General features: G+C 41.8%; 1 protein-coding gene across 3 annotated transcripts in view; it reads left to right on the top strand.

Annotated features, from left to right (window-relative positions):
- Positions 1–25,301, top strand: part of fibcd1b (fibrinogen C domain containing 1b) — a 146,505-nt gene that overhangs the window by 16,528 nt on the left and 104,676 nt on the right. Inside the window, exons 2-3 of one of the 3 annotated variants that reach the window (XM_079658283.1) lie at positions 14,546–14,629; positions 24,450–24,929. In XM_079658283.1, the coding sequence (XP_079514409.1) occupies positions 14,546–14,629; positions 24,450–24,929 (564 nt within the window). Of the gene's footprint in view, positions 1–14,545; positions 14,630–23,574; positions 23,792–24,449; positions 24,930–25,301 lie in introns of those variants that run through there. The other 2 variants (XM_079658284.1, XM_079658285.1) reach the window with 2 other exon arrangements.

Genomic DNA, 25,301 nt, shown 5'->3' with positions numbered 1-25,301 from the left:
ATGCATTTAGCATTTCTCCCATTTTGTGGGTTGATACTATTGATAATGTTTTATGAAGTGTGTGAGTCACCTTGTGTTATAATCTACTAAGAGATCAGACACTTTTTTTCAAATATACCAGGGATTCATGGATATAAAGGCATCTTTTGAAAAATTAATCTGCTTTCTGAACTAATTGAATGCAGTATTAGAGTGGTAATTTCTACCGAATGCATTTTCTAATGGTTTTATGATTGTTGTTATTTATTTAAATCACTTTAAATCTTTTTTCTTTTCAACTTTGAAAACAAATTATCATGCCATTGCCACTCACTTATGAATCAGAGCAATTTCATATATCATGCTCACACGGCTCAGGGGACATATCTGGAGAAACGCTTCAACAGTAAATGTTGTTTTCAATTTTAAACATGTCAACAGTGAAAGGCTTGTTTATCCGATTTGGAAAAAGAAGGCAGTCGGAGGGGGAGACGGAGTTAGTAGGAGCTCAATAGTAGCTTGGTATATTTATATCGTGGGCACACACTCAGAGACACTGAAGGGCGCTGATGGAGATGAGGATTGAAGTGGATTACCGAGCACCACTGAGAGAATGAAATCTTGTTTGTGTTAGGCTTTCATAAAAAATACTCATGCAGTAAAACATACGTCCATCCCCGGCCATATGTAGCAGAGTGTAGCAGAACCCCCCCCCCCGCTCGGGGGCCGATTGAAGGGGTTAAAGAGGAGATTAAAGTGATAATGTACATCTTTAATCCGCAGCACTTTAAGAGGGTAAAGAGGAAAAAAAAATAACGCCTCAAAGCTCAGAGCTGGACATGAAGAGGATGCATTACTGGCCATCAGGGTCAGCAGTCACCATGGCAACAGATTATTCCGAATAATTATCCGCCATATGCGTCTTGTCACAATTAGAAGTTGGCTGTGAGCTGGGTCATGGGTCAAACTCTGATCAGAGCATTTGAGGGTGTTAACCCCCCCTTCATGTTTTATTAGAATAAAGTTGCTTATCGCATCTGTCGCATGGAGCGCTGTCACACAACCTCCGATCTGATGCTGCATCACTCTGTCACACTCTAAATGCCACTGCTTATTGTCTGTTTTTGAGCTTTCAATACCCCCTTTTCTTCAATAATATATCTTACAAAAAGAAAATCTGGAAATTAATAAAAATTGATTTATGATTTCATTCAGAAATACTGAGCCACATGAATCAACGTTTCGGCTGAGTAGCGACGAAAGGAAATGATTGCGAGCTGGCGAAAATGTGAGCTGACAGGAGAGATTTAAAAAAAGAAAGAAAAACCTTTGTGGTTATTCTCACGACTTCCATTAGGAGACCAGACCTTTTAACTCATCTCTGCAGCTCTCCCGCAGGACTTATACAGAGAATGCTTCATTTCCCATAAAGCCGTGTTCACACTACTGCCCTGGGAAAAGAAGCAAAAAGGTGCAAAGTGGTTTACCCATTAGAGTGAATAATTTATTCTGTCACTCTTGTTTATGTGAGAAAAAGTCATTTTGAGTGACCTCTTTTCACTATTTACCGTCTTGGAGAGCATAAATGCCAAAACCAGCGTTCAAAATCACTTTTTGGAACGATGTCAAGGGAAAGCGTTGTGAGTCTACTGTTTTTCATCTCATTCTCATGGGGTGTAGACACATGCAATCTGCAACAAAACATCCTCAAGTCACCCCGTGGCAATCTCTATTCAGATCCAGCCTCTCTTTCTAATTGTGGATTTTGTATGGAACAGTTTAGAAGATCCCAAGGGGAAGTTTGAAACGTGACACTTTTAAAAATACTCACGCTACCTCCGGCTTATTACTGCGAGCTGTCAGGTCGTTTGAGATGCACGGTGACACCGCTTTACTCTGATCAAGTTTGTCACATCATGCCAGGCAGGATCACAGGGTGGAGGCACTGCCAGCACATTTAGGGAAGAGCTGGATGTGTTCAGACAAGCTACTTACGTTTAACCACCAATTAAGCCCCATGCACTACTTACATCTCAAGTCTATTAGATTGTCACCCATCACTATTAGTAGACACTCTGAGCCCTGTGGCATTCTGGGAAAAATAATTACATTCTTTCTGCGTCATAATTACTGCCTTGAAAGTGTCTCTTTCGAACACTAACAAAGCGGGCTCTTTCTCTTCTCCCCGAGCTCTGCCTTTCTCATCTCCTGTCTGTTGTCTCTCCAGACGCAAATGAAGTGGTTTAATCTGCTAACTCCAGAGGAACTGTCTGCACAGGACTGCATTAATTAGGTCCTCGTTTATGTGTGTTCGTTTGAAAGTTCTCACTTTACTGGATACCATTTTGAACATGTTTGCAACCATCTCTTAATTGCTTTATGTGGAATAGTGTTAAGATTCAAGGAAATGTGTTGATTAGTCCAAATGAAACAAATGCAGTCTGTCGCTCTGAGAACTTCGCTAGCACATTGATTTCCCTCATTTGTTTAACTTTACCCAACTCTTCCAGTCCACACACATCTAATCTGTCACCATTTTGAATACATTATTGTGTAATCCCTCGAGGGACACTAATACTGCTCCTCTGTTGCTGCTGTTGTTGTACTGTGCAGTTTATACAGAAATTAGCTAAGCATCTTAAGGCACTTGTAAGGCTGCACAATTAATTGAATTGTTAGCAAATTAATGACTATTGCACTATTCAAAATAAGGGAAGCACCATCCATCCATCTTCTCCCGCTTATCTGTGGTCGGGTCGCAGGGTAGCAGTTCCAGCAGAGAGCCCCAAACTTTCCTTTCCCTGGCCACATCAACCAGCTCTGATATGGGGATCCCAAGGCGCTCTGTTATGAACTGAGACACAGGACACCCAAAAGCAGGACTCGGAGACAGTTGTCCAAAAATAGTATGTAGTTTAATAACAAAAATTAAGTCGTACTTCAAAACAAAACTCACTTGACAAAAGGTATATTTCTCAAAGTAAAGTTTCAGGAGTCAAAAGGCCCAGGTTCTCATGACATGAAACATAACGAACTGACATGTGACAAAGAAACACAAGGGCTATTTATAGGTGAGGAGGATGGGCACAGGTGAAAACTATCAGGGCAGGGCCAAGCAATCCCAAGGGCGGGAAACACACAAAGGCAGGAAATTTGGGATCTGGAATGAGAGGGAAGGATTACTTTCAAAATAAAAACAGGAAGTGACAAGATCAAAACACAAGAGTAAAAACTGTCGAGTCACAACACGCTCCCAGGCCAGCAAAGAGATATAATCCCTCCACCTGGTCCTAAGTCTACCCCTCGGTCTCCTCCCAGCTGGACGTGCCTGGAACACCTTCCTAGGGAGGCGCCCAGGTGCTTCCTTTAGCACAAATATTGTGCTAAAGGAAGCACACTATTTGTTATTGGCTTAATATGTGTTAAAATATCATTTTGATATACGTAAAGTATTGTGGAGCTGCAGAGATAATCAAGCCTAAAAGTTGTTTACAGTTTGGTACATAACCTCTTTAAAAATCAAACTATGATCAAAATAATTGATTTAGAATAATGATGCAAAAAGGATCCATCCCCCCAAAGTTGTAAATCATATTGCAATTGTTAAATCCTTAAAATATAAATCGTGCAGCCCTAGGCAGGTCCATACAAGAAATGTACACTCCTAGATGTACAAAAACACATTCAAACAGACATAACAAAAACAATATCACATTATATCTTCTGGATTAATGTCTCATTTTGCTAAATAATAATTTAGCTTGCTGCGTTTAAAAGGAGGGACTGTAGCCTATTTAAAGGAAGAAGTCCTACTCCATTTAAAACATGCCAGAAGTCAGAAAGAATACTGTAAGAAAGTTTCTTCATGCTATGGTTTTGAGTTGCTTATAATTCCTTCACCCCTCATTTAAAAACTAAAGATCTTTATGCAGAAGAATTTGACAATACATGCTAATTTCTACTCACTCTAACTCATGAACCTAAACATTGTGACAGGTAAGTCTGAAAACCTGTCAGACATGACGTGAGTTTGAGTTCCAAATGGGTAACATAGAGAACGTGTTCGGATACTTCCAGCAGGTGGCTGATGTTTAAGCAAGAGCTAACCACACTCAACTGTTTTTTTTATGCTGCTGCTTCTTTGATTGAGAGCTCACCTTCTTCAAATTGTTCCTTTGGATTATATTTTCTTCACTGCGTTCATGGAAAACTGACAAATGTGGCAGTTTATTTGACAAACAGCCAGAGCGGCTGCTTGCGATATTACATTTGCAGCTCCTGAGCCTTGAGGATTCAGGCTGTTTATTTAAGATTTTAGCTTTTCACAATAAAGTGTACCTCAGTTAACATCCCATCCCCCACCTAACATTTGTCTTATTTCACCACAGCTGTTTCAGTTCATATCCTTTATATATATAGTCTATGTTCATATCTTATTTGGACAACAGTGTTCAAGTAAAATATGACAAATACAAGTTTCATGTATGAATTATTAAGGTGCTGCATTTCAGATGTGACTAAAAACACGAGAAGTGAAGCTTACATGTCTTAACAAACTGAAGATTTTTGCCAGCCGACACAGATTCTAAAAAAGGGTAACAAAATATAAACTCATTAACCAACAGGGTTGGAGATTGTTTTATGTTTACCTATTTTTTAAAAAGCTTGGTTGAATTTCTTCCAATGCATGGGCAACAGCACAGTTTATTCTAAGTTTGTGAGAAAAAAAAGATATAATAATAATTCCGCAGTAATTGCCTTGTGCTTCATTTCACACTCTTTTTGGCATTAATAGTTTCCACGAAGGTGACTTTCCATTGCCTTCTCTAATGGAATAAAGACAAAGCAAGTGATACCTGCACAAGTGTTTTATTTCCTTTATTATCTGGTAGCTGTGTTTCATTTAAATCCCTTTGTTTTACTTTTACTTATATTCATTTTAATCAATTATTACGGCATTACTACAGGATGTAAATTAAATAAGAGCTGCTGTGCTCTACATTCGTCTGTCTTTGAATTTCAAAACCATAAATTGAACACTGAAACTGTCTGATTTCTCAACTTCCATAAACACTTTCCTGTTGCTGATTCAACTCTCAAAAGACAGGGATCAACCCCCCCACACTCTGCATCGAGGGGCCCATTCTGCAGCGTGTACTTTTCTCTTGACCACAGCTTCTGAAGGGTTATTTTGCACAGAAATTTAGAACGCTTCCACTATAGTGAAGGCCCTTCTGAGAAAATTGCTTTGGTATTTACGAGTAGTGCCACTTCAATCAGTAGCACCACACTGTTGGCATGCTTTCTAACTGCCTATAGACTGCAGCCGGAAACAATACTGTCACATCGAATAGGAAGTTAGGTTTTTGGAAAATCTGCCTTTTCATTGACGAGTCTTCCAACCCTGCTGTGAAGGGAATGAGCACAAATCTGTCATTCTTCTTCTTTCATCTTCCGCATAATTGAAAGCATATAGAGGTGAGATATTGCACTAGGCAGGGCAAGGAAACTGTTTTATTAGTTTTCTTTTTAAATCATAAATTGGTTGCATGATGGGAAAGTTGATTTTGTATAGAAGTCCATGTCCTGAGAAGACCAATATCCACTGCAGCACAACTTCCCCTCGGGGGGAGAAGCAACACGCAGCACTTACCACCCAATAGCACTTAACCAACTTATCCTTCAGTCACGCACACACACATTCACACACACCCACCAATGCTATTACCTTCATTTTTTTACCTAAATGAAGGAGCCTTCTACACAGACATAGTTAGAGCTATACGATATTGTTTCCGCATCGAAAAATGAACTCAAACACGTAATTAAACAACTTTTTTGCTGCTTGACATGAATAGAAAGCTTCCATTTTTCATGACTTCAAATGTTTCTCTTGCCAAGTTCAAACTGTCATAGGGTATCCCTGCGTTTAAACACAGTCACACATAGAGATAGATTGACAGTAAAAGACAGACGCACGCACGCACGCACGCACGCGCGTGCGCGCGCACACACACACACACACACACACACACACACACACACACAACCACACACACACACACACACACACACACACACACACACACACACACACACACACACACACACACACACACACACACACACACACACACACACGAACCCTCCCTTTTGTGCTACTTGAGCTACATCCATAAGTCAAGGTAGCTGTGCCATGAAGTGTAGACACCGGTATCCATAACAGGCGTGTATTATTTATGAGTGCCAGTGCGCCGTGCACATGTATGCAAATATGTACATTAAGGAGAGGAGGCACTTTATTTCTGCCTGTTACAAGAAGTGTCTGCCTCCTTATCACCACTGCTATTAAAATAGCAAGGCTGAAGGGCTGAATCTGATCCATCTTTTCTTTTAAAGGCACGTCTTTGTGTGTGTGTGTGTGTGTGTGTGTGTGTGTGTGTGTGTGTGTGTGTGTGTGTGTGTGTGTGTGTGTATATGTGTTTGCGTGTCTAGGTATGGGTGAATCTCGTACATGTGTGATTGTGCCGTTGCACTTAACTGTGCCTGCAACTGCAATCAGGACTATAAGTGGCCTGCAATTTCAGAAAGCCGAATTGAAGTATGCAAGGGAAGGAAGGTAGAAAGAGATGTAAGACGACTGTAAAGTTAAAATGCGAGACGTCCTTCATGAGAATCATTTTGATTATTCAAGACGAAGGTAAAGTGGATACCAAAATGTTTCCCTCCTTGCTATTTCCTGTAACAGTGTGTTTCCAACCAAATTTATATCTGTGTTTGAGTGATGCAGCAGCAGCAGCAGCAGCATCAAAGGGCCAGTCTGTCGTTAAGGACTCTTGGAGTGCAATAATAATGTTTAACCGTCACAGAAATGCCGCTTTTGCATTTTCTGAATTATTAATAGAGGACATTTATGTTGGATATGTTTGCTCGTCATATGGTGTTATCCGCAGTTTTGCTCCTTACTTCTGCAAGGTGTAAGGGGGTTTTCTGCGTCAGGTTTATTTGTAGAGACCAATCTCACTTTTAGTGCCTCAATGAGCCATACAAACTCACAGCAGCTAAAGTTCCCCAGTTATCCCAAGCCCTATAAAAAGACAGAGTAAAACTTAAAAAAATGAAAAGGAATAAGAGGGAATTGAGGCGGAAACGAAGAGTGATCCTTGAGGCTCTTAAGGTTTCCCTTTTGATTTTGGGGCTTTTCCCTGTCCTGTAGTGTGTAGGTTTTTTGTTAATGTGAACGGCCTGCAAAAGCTAAAATCCCTGTGTTTCCACTAGAGCTAGATTCTCTCCCACACACTCCCCTCCACCAACCGCCCCCACCCCCCCCCCCAGCCTGAAACATCCCCATTGGACTCCTTTGTTTACTTTCAGAACATACTGACATCACTACGTAGCAATCATGCTTCTATTGACTAGCGATCCAACACATTGTACGTGATAGGCTAAGAGGGGGAACATCTCTAAGCGGTTGACTAATCAAAACAGAGCCGGCCAGCTAACCAATCAGTGCAGACTGGGCTCTGGTTTCAGACAGAGGGTGAAAAGAGGTACTGCAGCACAGGCAGTATGAGAAAAATAAAGAGCTTTTTGAACATTAAAGCATGGAGACATGTTGGAGTAGAGGTACTAAATACCTACAATACATGAACCTGAATAAAAGCAGAATAGGGACCCTTTAATAAGTAAAATATAAGAAAGAAAGCTTAACAAGGGCAGTCTAATATCATCTGTGTCCTGAGAGAACAGAGGTTACGATATCAGACATTATTCAAAGTTGAAAGTATAGGACATTCAAAGAGAGATCCTCCATCTAAAGATAGCTGTGGATGGACCAGAAGCTGGGGGGAAAGGCAGTAAAAGAAAAGGGAAAAAAAGTAATGTAACAATTACTGCAAATATGTATTTTAGGTGGTTGAGCTTTCACGTTTTTGGAACCCTGTTCTTACAATACATAAAAGGAAGTAGCAGATAACGGAGCATAAGCAAGAGCGAGCTCAGATCATCTGTGTCCTGAGAAAGGAGAGGTTACAATAAAAACCATTAACACCCGCTTACAATCTCGTTGTTTCACTTCACGCCCTCAAAGCAGCCGCTCTGACCTCTCAGTGATTGTGTGCTTTATAACAGCCGTGCGGTGATATGTTTTTGCATTCCGGTGCGTGCATGTGCCTCAGGGCTGGCGGGTGACAGACTCACTCCCTGTGTGTGGCCGATTGCAGCGCGAGCGCCAAGGACAAGCGGTGGAGGGTAGAGCGGGTGATTTGTCTCTTAGGATTGAACTCATCTCCCCCGGTCTCCCGCAGGCCTCTCCTCTCTCTCCTGTCTCTGCATGCTCTCTTATTTTGAAGGTGAAGAGCATTCCTCTCAGTGTTTGCATGCATCTGTTTCAGCTGATGCAGTTGACTGTGTTTTATGAATTTGCACAGTTGATGTTACACTCAAGGACACGTCTGCACAGATTTATACTGTAGATATGCTATAAAGTGGGCACATCATCTTTCACCTTTTTTCATCGTGCTATTTCAGACAATGGAGCGGAGGTTTTAGCGGACATAAAGCTTCAATTTCTGTATCTGTTTATATTTTTTAAATAGAAAGGCCCCTCTAGTTCACAACACAAACACTTGGCATCAGATCATATTGTTACACCAATGTAAATCTCCTAATTGACTGGCTGCTCTAACTGTGGCGTGTTTCAATGTTTGGTTTCTTTTGAACAGAGGCAGTCTTGATAATGTGTTATTGAAATAATATTTAGTTGACACCTCTGTCTCTGAGCAGATGCAGCCAATCAGAGAAGAGTAAGAAATCCACTGGCTGTTGAATTGAATAAAAAAAGCCTCATAGCAAATAACATGGACAGCTCTTCCCTAGATATTCCCTCTATTAGGTGAGAAATAAACTGAGTATGAATCTAACTTGGACAGAAGGCATGAAAGGTAACAATGATTGATCTGCCATTATCCTGCAGGATGTCTCATATTGCCTCATATACTTAGTATTGCTACCAAATCACAGCAGTGTCCTTCCTGATATCCTGTATAACCATTATTTATGTGCCAGTGGCAAAGCAGTCCAAGAAAAAAAATGCCCAGCACTGTCATCAGCCATCAGCAGGACAGGGAATCGTCCCTTTGAAGTCTGTAAAAGCTGCTCTGCTGCCATCACATCCACTATGGCAGTGTCCTCTAAAATAGCCAGACCCAAATCTCTGCAGTCTGCAGAATACAATATACTGTAGGCTCTGGAGAGGTAAACAATGCTCTCATCAAATTCTGCAGTCCATGCAAAAATATTCTGTTTGCCACTAAATTCTGTTTGTGAAGAATGAGAGGAAGGTTACAAAATGTCTTAGTTTGTGTGTTCCTTTTGTTTGTTTGATCAGTTTATGCAAACCTGATCTGCAAGTTACATTTATATATTTGCTATTTCATAGGGCTGACCCCTTTGAATTTAAGGGGCCCTTAAATGCTTTCTGGATTTTCCCTTTCGTGTAGGTTTCCTGAAACGCCTCCATAGAGTGCCGCAGTGACGCGCCCTAAAACCCGGAAGTAAACTCCTTCCGGTTCCTTCGACAAAAATGCAATGCAATCTCTCCATAGAATTTTGGAAAATAGCTGGAAATAAGGTCTGTGGTTGACACACATTGAAGAGACCGATCACGTTTTATTCAGCCGGATCATATCCACATGTCTACCCTACTTTTATAATTTTCTAATCATAAATCTAGTCGCCAGAAGCAAAATGCTAACGTTATGCTATAAACGAATTACAGCAGGGTCGCTGCTTCAACGTCACGCCAACTTAAGATCCATATTCAAACATACAGATTATAAATGGTACGAGTGGAAGCGTTTGTTTTAACAGTTTGCAGGAGGCAGGTACTTGCTTTCAAGCAGAACAGGGGCAAACAAACTTAGCGGGAGTGTTTACGTGTTCGGTGTAATGACGCACAACGGCCTCCACAACTTCTGTAGTCCTATTCAGCCACTTGTTAACAACCATAGTTTTCCAGACACATCAACTCTTCAGAAATCACCAGTGGGGTCACTGGTGATGGATTTAATGTCATAGAACAAAACGTGATCTGTCTCTTAAAGGTGTCTCAACCACAGACCTTATTTCCAGCTATTTTCCAAAATCTTATGGAGAAATTGCATTGCTTTTTGGCGAAGGAACCGGAATTGGTAAAATGCTAACTTACTTCCGGGTATTAGGATGCGTCACTGTGGCACTCTATTGGACTCCTTTGTCTACTTCCAAAACCTAGTGACATCACTGTGTAACACTCGCGCTTTACAGGCAAGCGCTCCATCACATTGTACTTGACAGGCTAAGGGACGGGACATCTCTTAGCAGTTGACCAATCACAACAGAGCCGGCCAGCTAAGCAATCAGAGCAGACTGGGCTCTGGTTTCAGACAGAGGGTGAAAAGAGGTGCTGCAGCACAGGCAGTGTGAGAAAAATGAAGAGCTTTTTGAACATTAAAGCATGGAGACATGTCCCAGTAGAGACACTACATATATGAACCTGAAAAATAGCAGAATATGTCCTCTGTAAGAAAATGTAATCAGTGACATCCCAGTTTTTAAAAAATGTTTAGGAAATAGTGATCTCAAGAGTAACAAGTTTGAAAATAAGGCTTATACTTACAACTTCAGTTATGAAAGCAATCATTCACAATATCACCCTCCTCCAAACCTCCACAGCTGCTCTTTTGCAACCTATTATCATTATTTCCCCGGAAAAATAAATAGATTACTTGAGACTCTGAGGTCGCACCAATTTTTGCAGATAGGACATTGAATCATAATGTTTGCAACAAATGATAACACGTTGTGATGCCTCTTCAAGAAACGTGTGTATGTGAGTAAGAGCTGCAGGATATTATAAGAAAACTGAAATTGCAATATATTATTGCAATATATTAGTTTGTGAAAAAATCACCCTGCATGTTATTGGTGGTGGATCTGCACTTTTTCTTTTCGTTTGCTAAATAGTTTAACTGAAACCTTGAGTAATTATCAATTAAGAGACACATCAGAGACTAACTGCTAATCAATAAGTAGCAAATAAGTAGCTCTTGAATTACCCTGAGTTAGGAAATATGTTTTAGCTAATGATAATGGCAAGTCATTTGAGACTTATGTCAATGATCCACGATCTAATGAGTTTTTAGATCTAGTTTTTAAATATCCAAATCTCATTCCAGATAAACTATCAGCCGCTAAATAACACATAACCAATAACTAATTATTTCCTAAGTACATACACTTCACATTATATAGAAGTACTATCTCCGTGGCCCTCTCAAGGGAAATAGCACATCACCTTAATCCACTTACAAGTAGGCAAGACTTTTTATTGGGAATGCGTCATTAATTTAGGATTTATGAGATCATTAAAGTAGTTCATTAGTTCATGAATAATGTAAGACAGAGAAATCCTCAAATAATTTTCTTATCTCTCAACTTAAATGAACAGTCACTTCGAAAGAAATCCTTTTGCAATGTAGTTTTAAATCGGAGTTAACCAAGGATATAAAAAGCACCTCGTGTTTGTGATGAGTAATCTTTAAGCAGAGTCATGGTAATATGACGCCTCATTCTTGTAACTTGTTGTGAATTTGAAGATCCTCCCTCATTTATCTGAATGGCTTCTTTATTTATTATGACAGTTGGAATATGTTCATGATGTATGCTCTCAAGATGTTGCAGTTCTATTCATTCATCCATTTGCTGTTAACCCTTCTCTTTCTTAGTGGATTAGAGAATGCATAGCAACATTTTCAGACAATACACACTGAGCAAGATACTCTATTTGTACCAGTGTTGAACTGAGAACACAATGTCCTAGTACAATTTATTCTGCTTCCTTCTTTGCCTCTTTTTGCTTATATTTTCCCATTACTCTGTCAGTCTTCGTCCCTTCACTTAGCAGTCTGCAAGTCATGTTAAATGATTAGTAAGCCCACAAGTGAATATATGAAAAGCATCTTCCAATGCAACGGCTTAGTGAGCAGCGAGATGTGAACACACCTTGCTAAAATCCCTGTCAGTAAATACTGAGAACAACCAATACGATATTTGCTGGGATTCCTGCAGACACATAGGCAAACGCATCCTAAAAGAATGCAATCTTCATGTCTTCTTAGACGTGAACCCATCACATCGGATTCTGAATGTAAGGTCCAACTAATAAAATGCCCAAATATTCTATTAAGTGCAAATCCTCTCCGCTGGTGGAGCTTGTGGAGTCAGATTAGGGTTGGACAAACAGTGCCAAGCAGTCATGCCCACACTGGGACCGCTGCCAACCAGAAGCCCTGCAGATATTGTGTGTGTGTGTGTGTGTGTGTGTGTGTGTGTGTGTGTGTGTGTGTGTGTGTGTGTGTGTGTGTGTGTGTGTGTGTGTGTGTGTGTGTGTGTGTGTGTGTGTGTGTGTGTGTGTGTGTGTGTGTCACTAAAGTAAAACTAATGTGAGCATTAGCAGGCCGGGGGACAACACACTAAAGCTCTGATACTGCTGTTTAATGGGAAGGCTGTGTCAGGGCTGACTGCAGCTGTGACACACAACCTTTGCTCTTTATAATGCACGTGTTCATACGCTCGTGCATGTCTTTCTACCTATTGGCCTGCCAGGAGTTTACCTATGTGCCCATTTCCGTTCATGCACACCTGTGAACTTGGCAACTTCATTACATTCCTGCACCTATTTGTTGGTTTTTAACAGTTTCATATATTGCAATTTACTTGAATGTGTAACTGACTCAGTTTGTTTAGCAGTGTGGAGTCTGTTTGTTAGTAGCTGTGTAGCTCCTCTGTGTGCAGCAGGCGCAGACACCTGCAATGTTTAAGGCAGAACAGATTTCTATCGCTGACCCTAAGGCTGCTCATTAGAATTCAGCACACCTCTCCCAAATCTCCCTCCATCTCCCATTCTCATTCCCCCCCCCCCCCGTTCACTTCTTCCTCTATCGCCGCCTTCTTTTTTTTCCCTCCTCTTGCTGTCGTACACTTTGGAAGAGAATGCTTAGAGCAAAGGGGTGAATTATTGGTCAGCCATCATAACAATGTCTCACAGAGACGTATACGGCGATTCACACCCAGTGACAAGTGCCAAATCATGCACAAACTGCTACACAACTGCAAGCACGTACACACAAATACCGGAAAATGTGCACGTCCAAAAGTAAGATTAGCATCCACTCATATGACTCTGTGAAATCTGACACTTTTAATCAGGGCATTTTTAACCAAAGAGCTTGTAAGCCTCTTGAGTGTATGATTTTGTGTGCACACAATTATTCTGTAGCAGAGTTTGAGCTGCTCTCATTAAAGCCCCCTAGGCACTTGTTTCCACACAAGAAGAGCTCTAATAAACTCATTGCACAACCTGTTAGCAAAAATCGGCAGTCAGAAAAAAATGATTTTACTAAATAAAGTTGCTTTATGTTTGTTAGATGTGAAAGTACTGGCAATTGTTTGCTAAATCGTTAACCAAACCAGTGTTAGTATCCTCCAAATTGATTTATTTTAACATTCAAACATTGATTCAATGCTGCTTTAAAGTCATTTTCAGCTCCTGTTGTTAGTTTTGAAACATGCAGTCTCATAGCAACTGTAAAAAAGCATATTTAGTTTGTCACACACATTCATACTCACATACACAGGCTTATAACAATGCTTGAATGGAGAACACATTTTGATGAATTCATTGCTAATGTTTTGCTGCTTCCATTCTTAAGTAGGCATCTGTGTGCCCACGTGTGTGTCGGTGTGATTGTCCCAGGCTAATTGAGCAATTCCACAGTGGGAGCAGCGAGCTTTACGGTCACGGAACTGCGTGCCCTCCCGGAGCCGTTAGAAAGCCCCTCACTTTCATAATTACTCCGCTTTTTATCTGTGCAGCAGCTCAAACTACTCCCAGACGAACACGAGCGCAAGAGGCATATATAATGAAGCATGTCATGTTCAGATATCGTATAAAACACCCACAAACAAAGTCATATGCACATGCTGTACCCACTCTCACCCAATGGAACTGTCATTATTACTTGATTTATTTTTCTTTTGCATTTGGCATCCAAGGAAACTTTGTATACAGAAAACTATATCTCTACTAAAAGGCATTGAGCCTGTAAATACTATTCAATTCAATGGTACCTTTGAGATGTACAGGGTTCAGATCTGTTTATGTCAGTGCGCGGTTATATGTGTGGGTGGTTGAAGGTTATCAGTGCCAGCACCATTTATCTCTCAACAACACTTTGAGAGATTTGAGGCTTTTGGCTTAGAAAAATGTTCTCTTCCTAGAATTTTGAACCCTCTATTTTAATTTGTATTTACATGCATGTGTGTGTGTGTTTGTGTGTGTGTGTGTGTGTGTGTGTGTGTGTGTGTGTGTGTGTGTGTGTGTGTGTGTGTGTGTGTGTGTGTGTGTGTGTGTGTGTGTGTGTGTGTGTGTGTGTGTGTGTTTGTGCGCATGTGCTTGCATGCTTTATTGCACATGTGACTTGAACAAACGCCAACACTAGTGGCCCTGTCTGTTTGTCCCATGCAGAATTTCTGTGAGTGTGTGCCCAGCTCCTCCCAGCTCAAACACCGCTGGTCAGACTCAGAAAGTGCCAGGGAGACCCCGGCCAAGGTAAGGCCCCCCACCCACAACATACTGTGTACATGTAGGCAGATATGCATGAACACACACATACACATGCTTTTGATTCATGGCTTATATCAGAAGTACATAAGAAGTTACAGCAAAAATAGGGGGCCTTTATTAACATCACAATGTTGAGAACAAATATATCATATTATCATTTTTCTCTGAGAAAACAAAACATTTAATTTTTCATAACTGGATACTTCTTAAATCTGAGTAGGGCTGCCATTTTTTCATCAGTCATTCATCTGCTGATTATTTTTCCCATTCAATATTGACGAAAAACTGTGAAAAGGTCGATGTGACATCTTCAAATAGCTTGTTTGGGCAGACGAATAGCTAAACACCAAAATGTATTACAATTGATATCAAAGCAGACTAACAAGAAGAACATATTCAGATATGAGAAGCAGAAAGCAGTGAATTTATGTCATACTTGCTTGAAAAAGGACCAAAGTTGATTTATTGGAACAACTGTCACACTGACTGTATATAATGAAGATTAAAATGAATAAAAGGAAATGTCCTGTACAGATAATCTGTTCAATGCATGTCCTTTGTGTATATATCCCACCTTCCTTCCAATAATAACCAGGGCACACTTTGAATAGTGGCATGCTCACCTGCGGAGGGGATTAGCTATCATTGACGGCAATTTTCATCGCAATCCCCTTTTCTCCCTGCTTTGCTGATGGCAGTGTGTAGGATTATTGCACATTACACCTTACATTTTGCCCCCACGCAGCAGCAACGGCACAACCTCAGCTCTAGTACCCCAACACAAGTATTAAAGGGGATTAAGCCCTGCAGACTCTTTGAACTCTGCGGCGTGATCATGGCTCCACCAGGGAAACATTTGATTGAGTGGGTGTATTTTGGAGGAAGGAAGAAAACGTATGAATTGAATACCAATGTGAAAGTGTTTTTCAAGCTGCCAGGGAATAAAATGGAATTGGAATTGGTGAAAAAAACACTTTTTTCTCCAAATTGTTACATGGTCTTTAAAGGTGCCTTTGTATGTGCGCTAGTTTTTTTTTTTCTATGTATACATCACTGCCAGCATATTGTATGTGTGTATATATTTGTGTTAAAGAGGGATACAGTGAGGCAGGGAGAGTATGCAAGACTCCTGCTGGTTTCCTGCTTATCTATTGAGCAGACAAAGCCTGTGGTCCAAGAACCATCTGCCAATGTTCCTGTGTGGGAGGACAGAATTTTCATAGGGAGGACTAGGAACGAGGACTTCTCTCATTCTCTGCCTCAACTTGTTCTATCTTTCCATCAGAATCCCCCTGTTGTCCTCTCTCAACTCCCATGGCAGGGCATGAGTAGAGACATGAGAGGATCTGAAAGTCCGCCACTAATTAAAGAGAGAGCTCCTGCTGATTGAGAGGCTCATTTTCCAAAAAATTAAAATAACTGTGTTTAGAGGCTGACCATTTCAATGTCATTACCCTACTGCAACTCTTGACCTGAGTTGAGAGATTGTTTTTCTCTGTTGGGACATGAAGTGGGTAGCTGTTCTATTTGTATTGACCGTAGAAAAACGAATAAGGCAGCAACAAAAACCTCCACTCTTTATTGCCATGCTGACTTTTTCTTGCTTCCAACCGTTCCCTCTGACTTAATTTCAGCCTGAACTCAGAAAAAGTGGGGGGTGACTTGAATTTTGAATTGAGCCGTCCCTTATAGATACTACCTCTTTACGTATGCACACACACAATTTTGAATTGCGCCGTCCCCTTATACTATCTCTTTACGTCTCCCCTCCTGGCATGGTCCATGGAAGATGCGGCGGTGTTCAGTTTTTTCCGTCACAGGAACGTGCTTTGCTGGGGGCGAAAAATAATCCCACCAGACTCCTTTGCCCCTCCAACTGAGGGATGTCCTTGTCCTTTTTCCTTTTTGTCATTTCAAGAGATAAAAACTCGATCTTCTCTCAAATTATTATTATTTTTAGATACCCTCGGCTCGAGTTCAGAGCGTTCCGAGCTGACTAAGGGCGTCAAATGACGCCAAGACGCCCCCCTGGCAGGAAAGCTGTTATGAAGCCAGTACCTTTATAGTTTATAGTAACCCAAAGTTTAATGTTATAAATGTACGGGTCCCCATCACAATGCTAACTTGCATAATGGAAATGTGCACAATAAGCATAAGCCTCATTATTTTTGCATCATTAACCATTATGCAGATAATAGCTAAAAAATGTCTTGGACAATTTCGTTATGACAATTGTTTTTTTGAGGATTTTGAATCCATTTCTGACATTTGTTTGATCAAAATCAATGGCAGTTTTGAGTCCCCTTTAACTTTAAAATGTACCTAAAATACATCCAATTGAAAATTGTCCAAATCGGCAAAGCCATTTTTGACTCATTGTTTGCATATACAAATGAATGCAATTTATGTTTTGAAAATTACCCAACAAATCCAAGTTAAAATCTGGCAGCTTATATATGCCGGGGGCCTTTACATTTCAAACATAAAACTTTGGGGTACTCAACATGTCCGGGTTTCCCATTAGGACTCTATGAGCTGGCTAGAAAGACTGTTATGGTAGAGACCAATTTGAAAGGGGGAGACAGAGGGGATGACACGCAGAAAATTGTCCCATCCTGGACTCGGTGTATTGCGCTATACGGCAGCCCATTGGTAGAACTGTCTGCCTTAAACCATAAATTACTACTTTATACCTTATTGCTTAAAAGTGTAACATTGCGGGACATCATTATGCACCTGTAACAGTATGCATAATGTTTCATTACATGCACTGCTTATCTCTGTGTGTTTTTCCGTGAGTCGATAGCTGTCGGCTCTGTGTCTCACTGTGTGCATATCATGGGACACGGTATATATTCTGTTAAATGAACTATCAGTATGCTAGCAATGAATATTTAGCGCCATGCCAATGATGGTTCCCACTGATATGTTGGCCCGCTGGCGATGGAGCTCAGTTATAATATTACACTGCAGCCATTCTGCAGCGTGAAGCCATTATACACATTATTTACAGCACACAGAGACACCCTGCCATACACACACACACACACACACACACACACACACACACACACACACACACACACACACACACACACACACACACACACACACACACACACACACACACACACACACACACACACACACACACACACACACACACACACACACACACACACACACACACACACACACACACACACACACAACCAGAGCCCATTTATAATCACTCAGCACCTGCACCAAAACACTCCGGATACAAAAGAAAAACACTGTTAGAAATGCAAAGAGAGATTTCATCATGTCAGCGTCTAAATCCTTGAGTAAGAACAAAGAATAAAGGTTACAGCGGCAATACTCCCCTAGAGCTCTTTTCTGTGATGATGTATTTGGGTGAAAAAACAGGAAGAAGTGGTAAGGGTCTGACAAAGTAATCCAATTTATTTCATGTGCATGTGCTTGCATGTCTTTTGCAAGTATTTGGCAGATAAAGGGCTGTAGCGAGTAATGTGTTTGTGTGTGTCTGTGTGATTGTGTGTGATTGTGTACGCAGTTTGCAACCCATTTGGACAAACAGAGCCTGGTGGCAGTTTGCAGTGGCAGTGCTTTCATAGATGCCAGCGGTGTCCAAAAAACAGCCGCCACTTTACTGTGTGCCCTTGCAGAAAAAACATAATGCGTTCATTTAATCCAGGGGTGGGGAACCTCCGGTCTCCGGGCCGTATACGGCCCGCGAGACCATTTGGTACGGCCCTCGAGGTAATTTATAAACACACGCAAAAAAGAAAAAAAGAAAAGAAATCTAGACCGCAAAATAATTAAACAAGCTTGTTTTTCCTGGCCAAGGTCAGGGTCCTTGAACACAACACGAGCCTAACGTGTCATCACGTAGTATATGTCTCGTCTGAGAGGAGTGTAGTTCTAACGGAGAGCACCAGAACGCGGCTCCGGGCCGGGAATTGTAATACCCATAAGGAGCTGTACACATGCCGCAGTTTTTGCGTGGCTGTGTCTTTAGTTGTAAGCCCAGTGGCGATCTGTTCATCTGTCATACTGATCATACAGTCAATAACGTTGTTGTTATTAGCATCTGGTTAGCCAGCTATGCTAACGAATATAAGAAGCTTTTTCTCCAACCAGTGAGGTAAACGCACATCTTTATATGATCATTATAGTTATAGAACAATAAGAGAATAAAGTAAACAGGTATACAATACTAATATGACAGTAAAAAAAAGTTGTTATCAATAAACAAGAATACAGTTTAAAAGGGAAGTGATTTGTAAAATATCCATAAAGAAAAAAATCTGCTTACAGTTCTGTTTCATATGGGTGTTGAGAGATGTATCCATAGATCTCTTCATGTTGCTCTCAAAGTGCACCAGATTGATGCTTTTAACTTCAACATTTAAAAAAAATCTTCCTGGTGGTGCATGCCCCCAAACCCCCCTAGATGAGGTTAGATCCGCCCCCCACTTAAATCATGTTCACATAGATATGAAACTAAATACATTTGCACACATCTTGTGTCCATATCTTTCTGTTTTGGTGGTCATGCCACGGTGCATGAATGCGCGGGTCATGGTCAAATATCTGGATTAAGAGGTTGCTTTTTCTTTGCACAGCATGAAAGAAACGCGAAATGAATGGGCTGTGATGAGTTTTTTAAGCAGACGTTGAGTTCAATAATTTGTACGGCCCTCGAAGGATGTTGTAAAAATTGAAATGGCCCTTGAGAGGAAAAAGGTTCCCCGCCCCTTATTTAATCAATTCACTTTCAACATCCTACACAATTGAATCTAAAAACAGAGATTTCTTTGCCGTTTTTGCTTAAACAATTACATTGAATGAATAATAAAATGAGTTGGCGATCGTTTTTTTGTCGATCGACTAATTGCTGCAGATTTAGTCTGAACCTTTTTAATCCAATTAATTAAATGTCTTTAAATCCAAGTCCTTGTTTGCTTGTTTGTTTTGTGGGTTAGTTTTTTTAAATCACTGCTAATGTCTTCTTTTTTGGTAGAGCGTAAGGGCATAGGATTCCAGCAGGGACTCATAAGGCCTTTTAAAATGTGCTCTCTGGCTCCAGGGTCCATATGTGTCTGCCCATGTGAGTTGTGAATGAAGCCAGAGGGTTTGAAATTGTGCCCATTAGAGAAATCCTCCTGAGACCTCTGAAGAGACCCTTTTTTTGTGCTAACAATCGGTGAAACTCATGGTTTACATTGAGTGTATGCCATGCAGGCTTGTTGTCCACAGAGCCCGCATTTCTGCTCCTTCACGGTCAAGTTGTCAGTGGAGTTACAACTTTTTTTATTGTGGGTAAACACTGACGATAGAAGAGTTTCCCGGACAACACGATTGATTTTCCTCACAATAAAGAAACCATAAACCTCTCCTGTAAAGCAGACCATTAGCTGTCTATTAGTGTGCTTCACTGTGCTTGTACAGCCAATTGACATATTAATGAGCTTGCACAGACTTGCACTTCCATATGCAAACAGGCAACAAACACACACACACACACACACACACACACACACACACACACACACACACACACACACACACACACACACACACACACACACACACACACACACACACACACACACACACACACACACACACTCTCACAAACAGATCATTCTACAGTGCAGCTTCTGTGTCATTCAGAGGAAGATATAGGGAGCCAGGCTTTGCTAATCATGCATAGTTGGGCCATCTTATATCCATTGCTAGTTTTCTTGACCTGAGTGGGGAAAATGGATCCGGATCATAAAGGGCCATCCTACAGGCCTTTTATAGTCCAGTTAATGGAGACCATGTTACTGGTAGAGGTCTGCCTCTTTCCTCTAAGAGGATCCACTCTCCGCTCATGCATTTCAATGATATAGGATGACCGAGAGTCTTCAGTTTTACTTTCTCTTCCTGGCTACTGTTGTTCCAGGCTTTTGTTGTTTTTTCTGCCCCTGAAATGGAGAAATGGAAACATTTGTGCCTTTACCAGAGGTGTCCCAGGCAGTGGCAGATTTAGGATTGTAGGAGATCCGGGGCTTAGCCCAGGAGTTGTTGGGAGGGGAGGGGAGGGGGGGGGGGGGGGGGGGGGGGTGCAGGGGTAAGGTGCTATTTTTTTACAAATGGGGGGTGGACCGAACATCCTTTAGGGGGGTCGTCGCCTCCTCTAGGGGGGTCTGGGGGCATGCTCCACCGGGAAGATTCTTTTTTTAAATATTGAAGTTAAAAGCATCAATCTGGTGCACTTTGAGAGCAACAATAACCCTACCTTAATAATACCTTAAAGCGGACAAAAGGCACTGGAGAACACTTATTCATTAACACCCTTTAATGAAGCAAACTAATGCCTTAACTCACTCAAATACAGTCGTTTACTTATTTCGGTGAAACGAATGTGCGTAGAGTTTTAAAGGATGCGGATAGTCTCACCTTGATTCTGGCGCATTGCTTATCGTTTTATAGATCTATTCTCATCCACCATCTTTGTTTGTGACGTAAAGAGTGTAAGAGTCACGTTTTTGAATCGGACACTCTGAGTGGATGCAGTCACAGCCAATCGGAGTCTGATTCAGAGGGTTCAGAGGGTCAGTTCCATTGTTATGGTTCCGTTGTTATGTATACTGAAACACGAGAGCCGGTATAATTCCACGCGCGAAAACAAAATAAAAATTGGAATACGTTATTTTAGTGTCTTAAAAGTAGGCTGAGGTATGAAGGGTTAACGTTACATCTTAGGATAATTTTTAGCCATGTTCTGTATACATACTAACATATAAGGGTATACTTAGTTTGGTTACTCCATGTTTACTAGCTATAACATTAACGTTACATCACTCTCGCAGATATCACCATTAGATTCACAAACCTGAAACATCATCCATTTCTTCACTGCTGGTGATGACATTGTTGTCAGCTGCTGATACTGCTGCTGCTGCAGCTTGTGGCGCCTGCTTCGATGAAAATAACTTTCTAATATATAACTTTATAGGCTATTAGCTTAAAGGTCCCATGTCATGGCCATTTCCACTGATCATAATTCCATTGTTGAGGTCTACTAGAATATATTTATATTGTGCAATTTTCCAAAATCACTTTGGTTTCTCATACAGCATCTCTGTAAACTACGTGTATTCACTGAATTTCACTCTCTGTCTTTAAAGAGCAACTTGCAGGTTAGAGACACCAGTGAATACATGTCTAGGAAAATGATGAATACACTAGATTGTCCAAGAAATATACAGAAATATACACTACAGTGACATCTGGCGTCGTTTTAGTAAGACATTTTCACTTCCGCATAAAAAAGCCTCCGCACGTGACCTCCCGCGTGTAACTTAACGTGGGGGAAACAAGGGGGAAAGCGGCCAGTCTAACGTATGAATAAACATGGATCACAATGCTAGTTTTGACACAGAAGAGGTTGAAAATATATATTCAAATGCATATGATTATAATTATGAGCCTGCTAGGCGTCCAAGAGACCAGGAGCAGCCAAGGATTAGAAAAAATAACGGCCATCGGAGAGAAATGGAGCTTTGGTGTGTGGAGAACCAGTGGAGAACAGAGCAGCTGTCTTGGTGAGTGACCGGCGTTAGCATGTTAGCTAACGTCAGTCACATCACAACATTGTAAAGTTAGCAATCATATATCAGGCTATAACTAAAGTAGTATTGATAATATAGTAACGTTACTGGCAGGACTGTTGATACTGATCCATAACAGAAACTAATGCGCAAGTATCAGCCGTATCTCGCGTTACCTAATGCAACTCCACACTACGGTGCTGTGTACCGGAGGAGAGACGCGAGATACGGCTGATACTTGACGATCTGGCGGAGAAAGGTTGTGGAGCCTCCGTTGATATGCCGTTGTAAATGGCTTGATGGAAAGCAGGTGTGTAGACAGGGAGGGTGCACAGCTGATTGCAGCAGGTGAGTGGAGGTTGAGCCGGGAGCCAGGAGTGACAGCCACCATGCCCACACAAACAACACAGACAGGGGGAAACAAACAAACACATAGGAGACGGCTGGAGCAGTACAGCCACCACAGCGAAGGGGGGAGAGAGATAGCAGCAAAGGGGGGGAGAGATATGTAATACGATTTCTTGATAAAGCTGTGGAGACGGAGTATGTGCTGCAGGGAGGTGGATGCACAACGCACCCAGGAACGAACGCTAGCTCCATTCCTTTTCCCGTGAGCGAAACTGTGGACTCGATACCCCCCCCGACAGGCTTGAGTTTGTGCAACCTGCACAAACACAAGCTCACCATGATTACAAATTGTGAAATGCAATGTAAAATTACCGAAAAAATACCAGCTCACTAAATCACAACCGCTCAAACCAACTACAAACTACTACCGCGGATTGGGCAGAGAACGAGTCCGAGAAAGTTAACTCCCCCATGTGACGTAATATGACGCGTTTGACGTATGACGTTAAAAAAAGCAGTTTTTAGTAGCAGTGCTCAAAACGGCTCCTTTTCCTCTGAATTCCTGCCCTTATGTCTTGTAAAACATATACAATCCTGCATTAACATTTTTAATTGTAATTTTCAGGCAAGGTTAAGCATAAATGTAGTAAAAAAGAAAACCTGCAAGTTGCTCTTTAACGGCTCGTTGTAGCTCCAATAGCTCCAGCCCCCACCCTCCCTGTGAGCACAGTGTGCTCTGATTGGTCGGGACGTTGTGAATCACGCTGAGCTCCGTAGAGGTGTGCTTTCCTTGTTTAGCGACAGCGAAACACAGCCAAACTCAGCCTGAGCACACGCAAAGTCACAGCCGAAGTAAAAACAATAAGTGTGGCTTGATATTGAGTAAGAAAAAGTTTGATAAACGCTGTGAGAATGGGTCTGCAGACAGAATTTCGCCGCGATCCCAACAGTCTGTTATCAGCCTGCAGCCAGGGAGGAAAGATCAGCAGAGCTGCCTGCACTGAGTGTGTGTGAGGAAGTCCGTGGATTGGTCAATTTGGACCAATCAGCGGGGGCTTAACGTAACGGCTCCGCGGACGTAGCGTAACGGCTCCACGGATTGGTCCATTTGGTTCCGGGTAACGCATGACATGTCATGCGGTACCGGGAAGAATCAATGGACAGTGACGTATCTCCAACGAGGCGTTTTGGGGAGGTATTTTCTGTGTTAGAGTTTTACTCGCTACAGGGTGTACTTTGAGGGTTTTGACTCTGCAGACCGTTTACATGCAGAAAAACTTTCATAACACACAAGGGGACGGGTAATAACCGGAAAAGCATGACATGGGAACCTTTAAAACTCGTCAGGCACTAGGATCACTTCTTCTTCAGGGCAGGGAAGGCTACGCAGTACGCAGGCTAATGTCCCGCAGCGGCTGCCTCTCTGGTGGACTCCGGTACTGCACATTACTCCCGAGACATTTTCAACAAACATTTTTTCTTTTTAAGTGAGACATTCGGGGCTTTTCAGAAAACATCCAGGGCTTGAGTACAAGTAGCCACCCCCTAGTGCCACCACTGGTCCCAGGCCTCTAATACTCTAATGACTTACAGGGAGTTTTAAAAAGGAATTGCATTTGAATAAATCTAGCTTATGCTGCTATATAAATCATTCAAACTACATTCTGACAGATGGCATTATGTTTATATCGCTGCGTACTGAGCATCTGGCATTGAAAAATATCCCCAATGATGAATGAAAGACATTACTTTTTGACTAGGACAGGTTGTTGCCGTGACTCTTGGTGTTTTAACAACCGTGGATCTAACACACACTTTTTTTTCTCCTCCTCCCTTCTTCCTTTCTCTCACAGAGGATGAGCTGCAGCTACCTGCTCTGCACCATACTGCTGTTCGTGGCTGTGCTGCTGGCTGTCACTGTAACTGGCACCATACTTTTTATGAATCACTACCAGGCACCGCCCATGTCCGATGGCCTGCCACACATCTCCACCAATCAGGATGAAGCCAACGCGCTGGTCACGGTCGAGCGAGGCGACGGCTCTCGCATCAACATATTCATCGACCCCAACTGTCCCGACTACAACAGTAACTTTTTGCGCCTTGAGGGTGTGCAGACGTCACTGCTGCACTCGCTATCCGACCATGACTCTGACCTGAAGTCAGTGAAAGGCCAGGATCGGGCTCTTCTCGTCAGTCTGGCTGAGGAGGTGGCCAAGCTGTCAGCCCACGCGGGGCAGCTGAAAATGGACTACGAGTCCCTGCGTAGGGGGCAGGGCAGCCTGGGGCAAGACCTGAACACACTGCAGACAGAGCAGGGCCGCCTCATACAGGTGAGACACACCAGAGATGGCAAAAGTACACACATCCTTTACTCAAGTAGAAGTACAGATACTGTTTATCTATATGTCTGTATGTTTAAAATACAGACATATAGATAAAGTAGAAGTACTGACTAAACTTCGTTACTCAAGTAAAAGTAAAAAAGTATGGGCTTCTAAATGTACTGAAGTAAAAAGTACCCATAACTACCAACTGTTTTAACCCTTAAAGACCTAGACGGAATTTTCGCCTGCCTGACTCTCCCGTATTTATTTGTTTCTCCTAACCTGTTCTAACCTTTTCTAGCAGTCAGCATCAAGTGCCTTACCTCATTAGATTCAGGAGAACCTCTAGTTCAAGTCTGGTTGATTTAAAGTCCAAAT

This window comes from Notothenia rossii (genome assembly GCF_949606895.1).
Source record: "Notothenia rossii genome assembly, chromosome: 11".
In the NCBI taxonomy this organism is placed as follows: domain Eukaryota; kingdom Metazoa; phylum Chordata; class Actinopteri; order Perciformes; family Nototheniidae; genus Notothenia; species Notothenia rossii.
The sequence above is the reverse complement of the archived record's forward strand: the minus strand, read 5'-3'. Positions and strand labels throughout refer to the sequence as shown.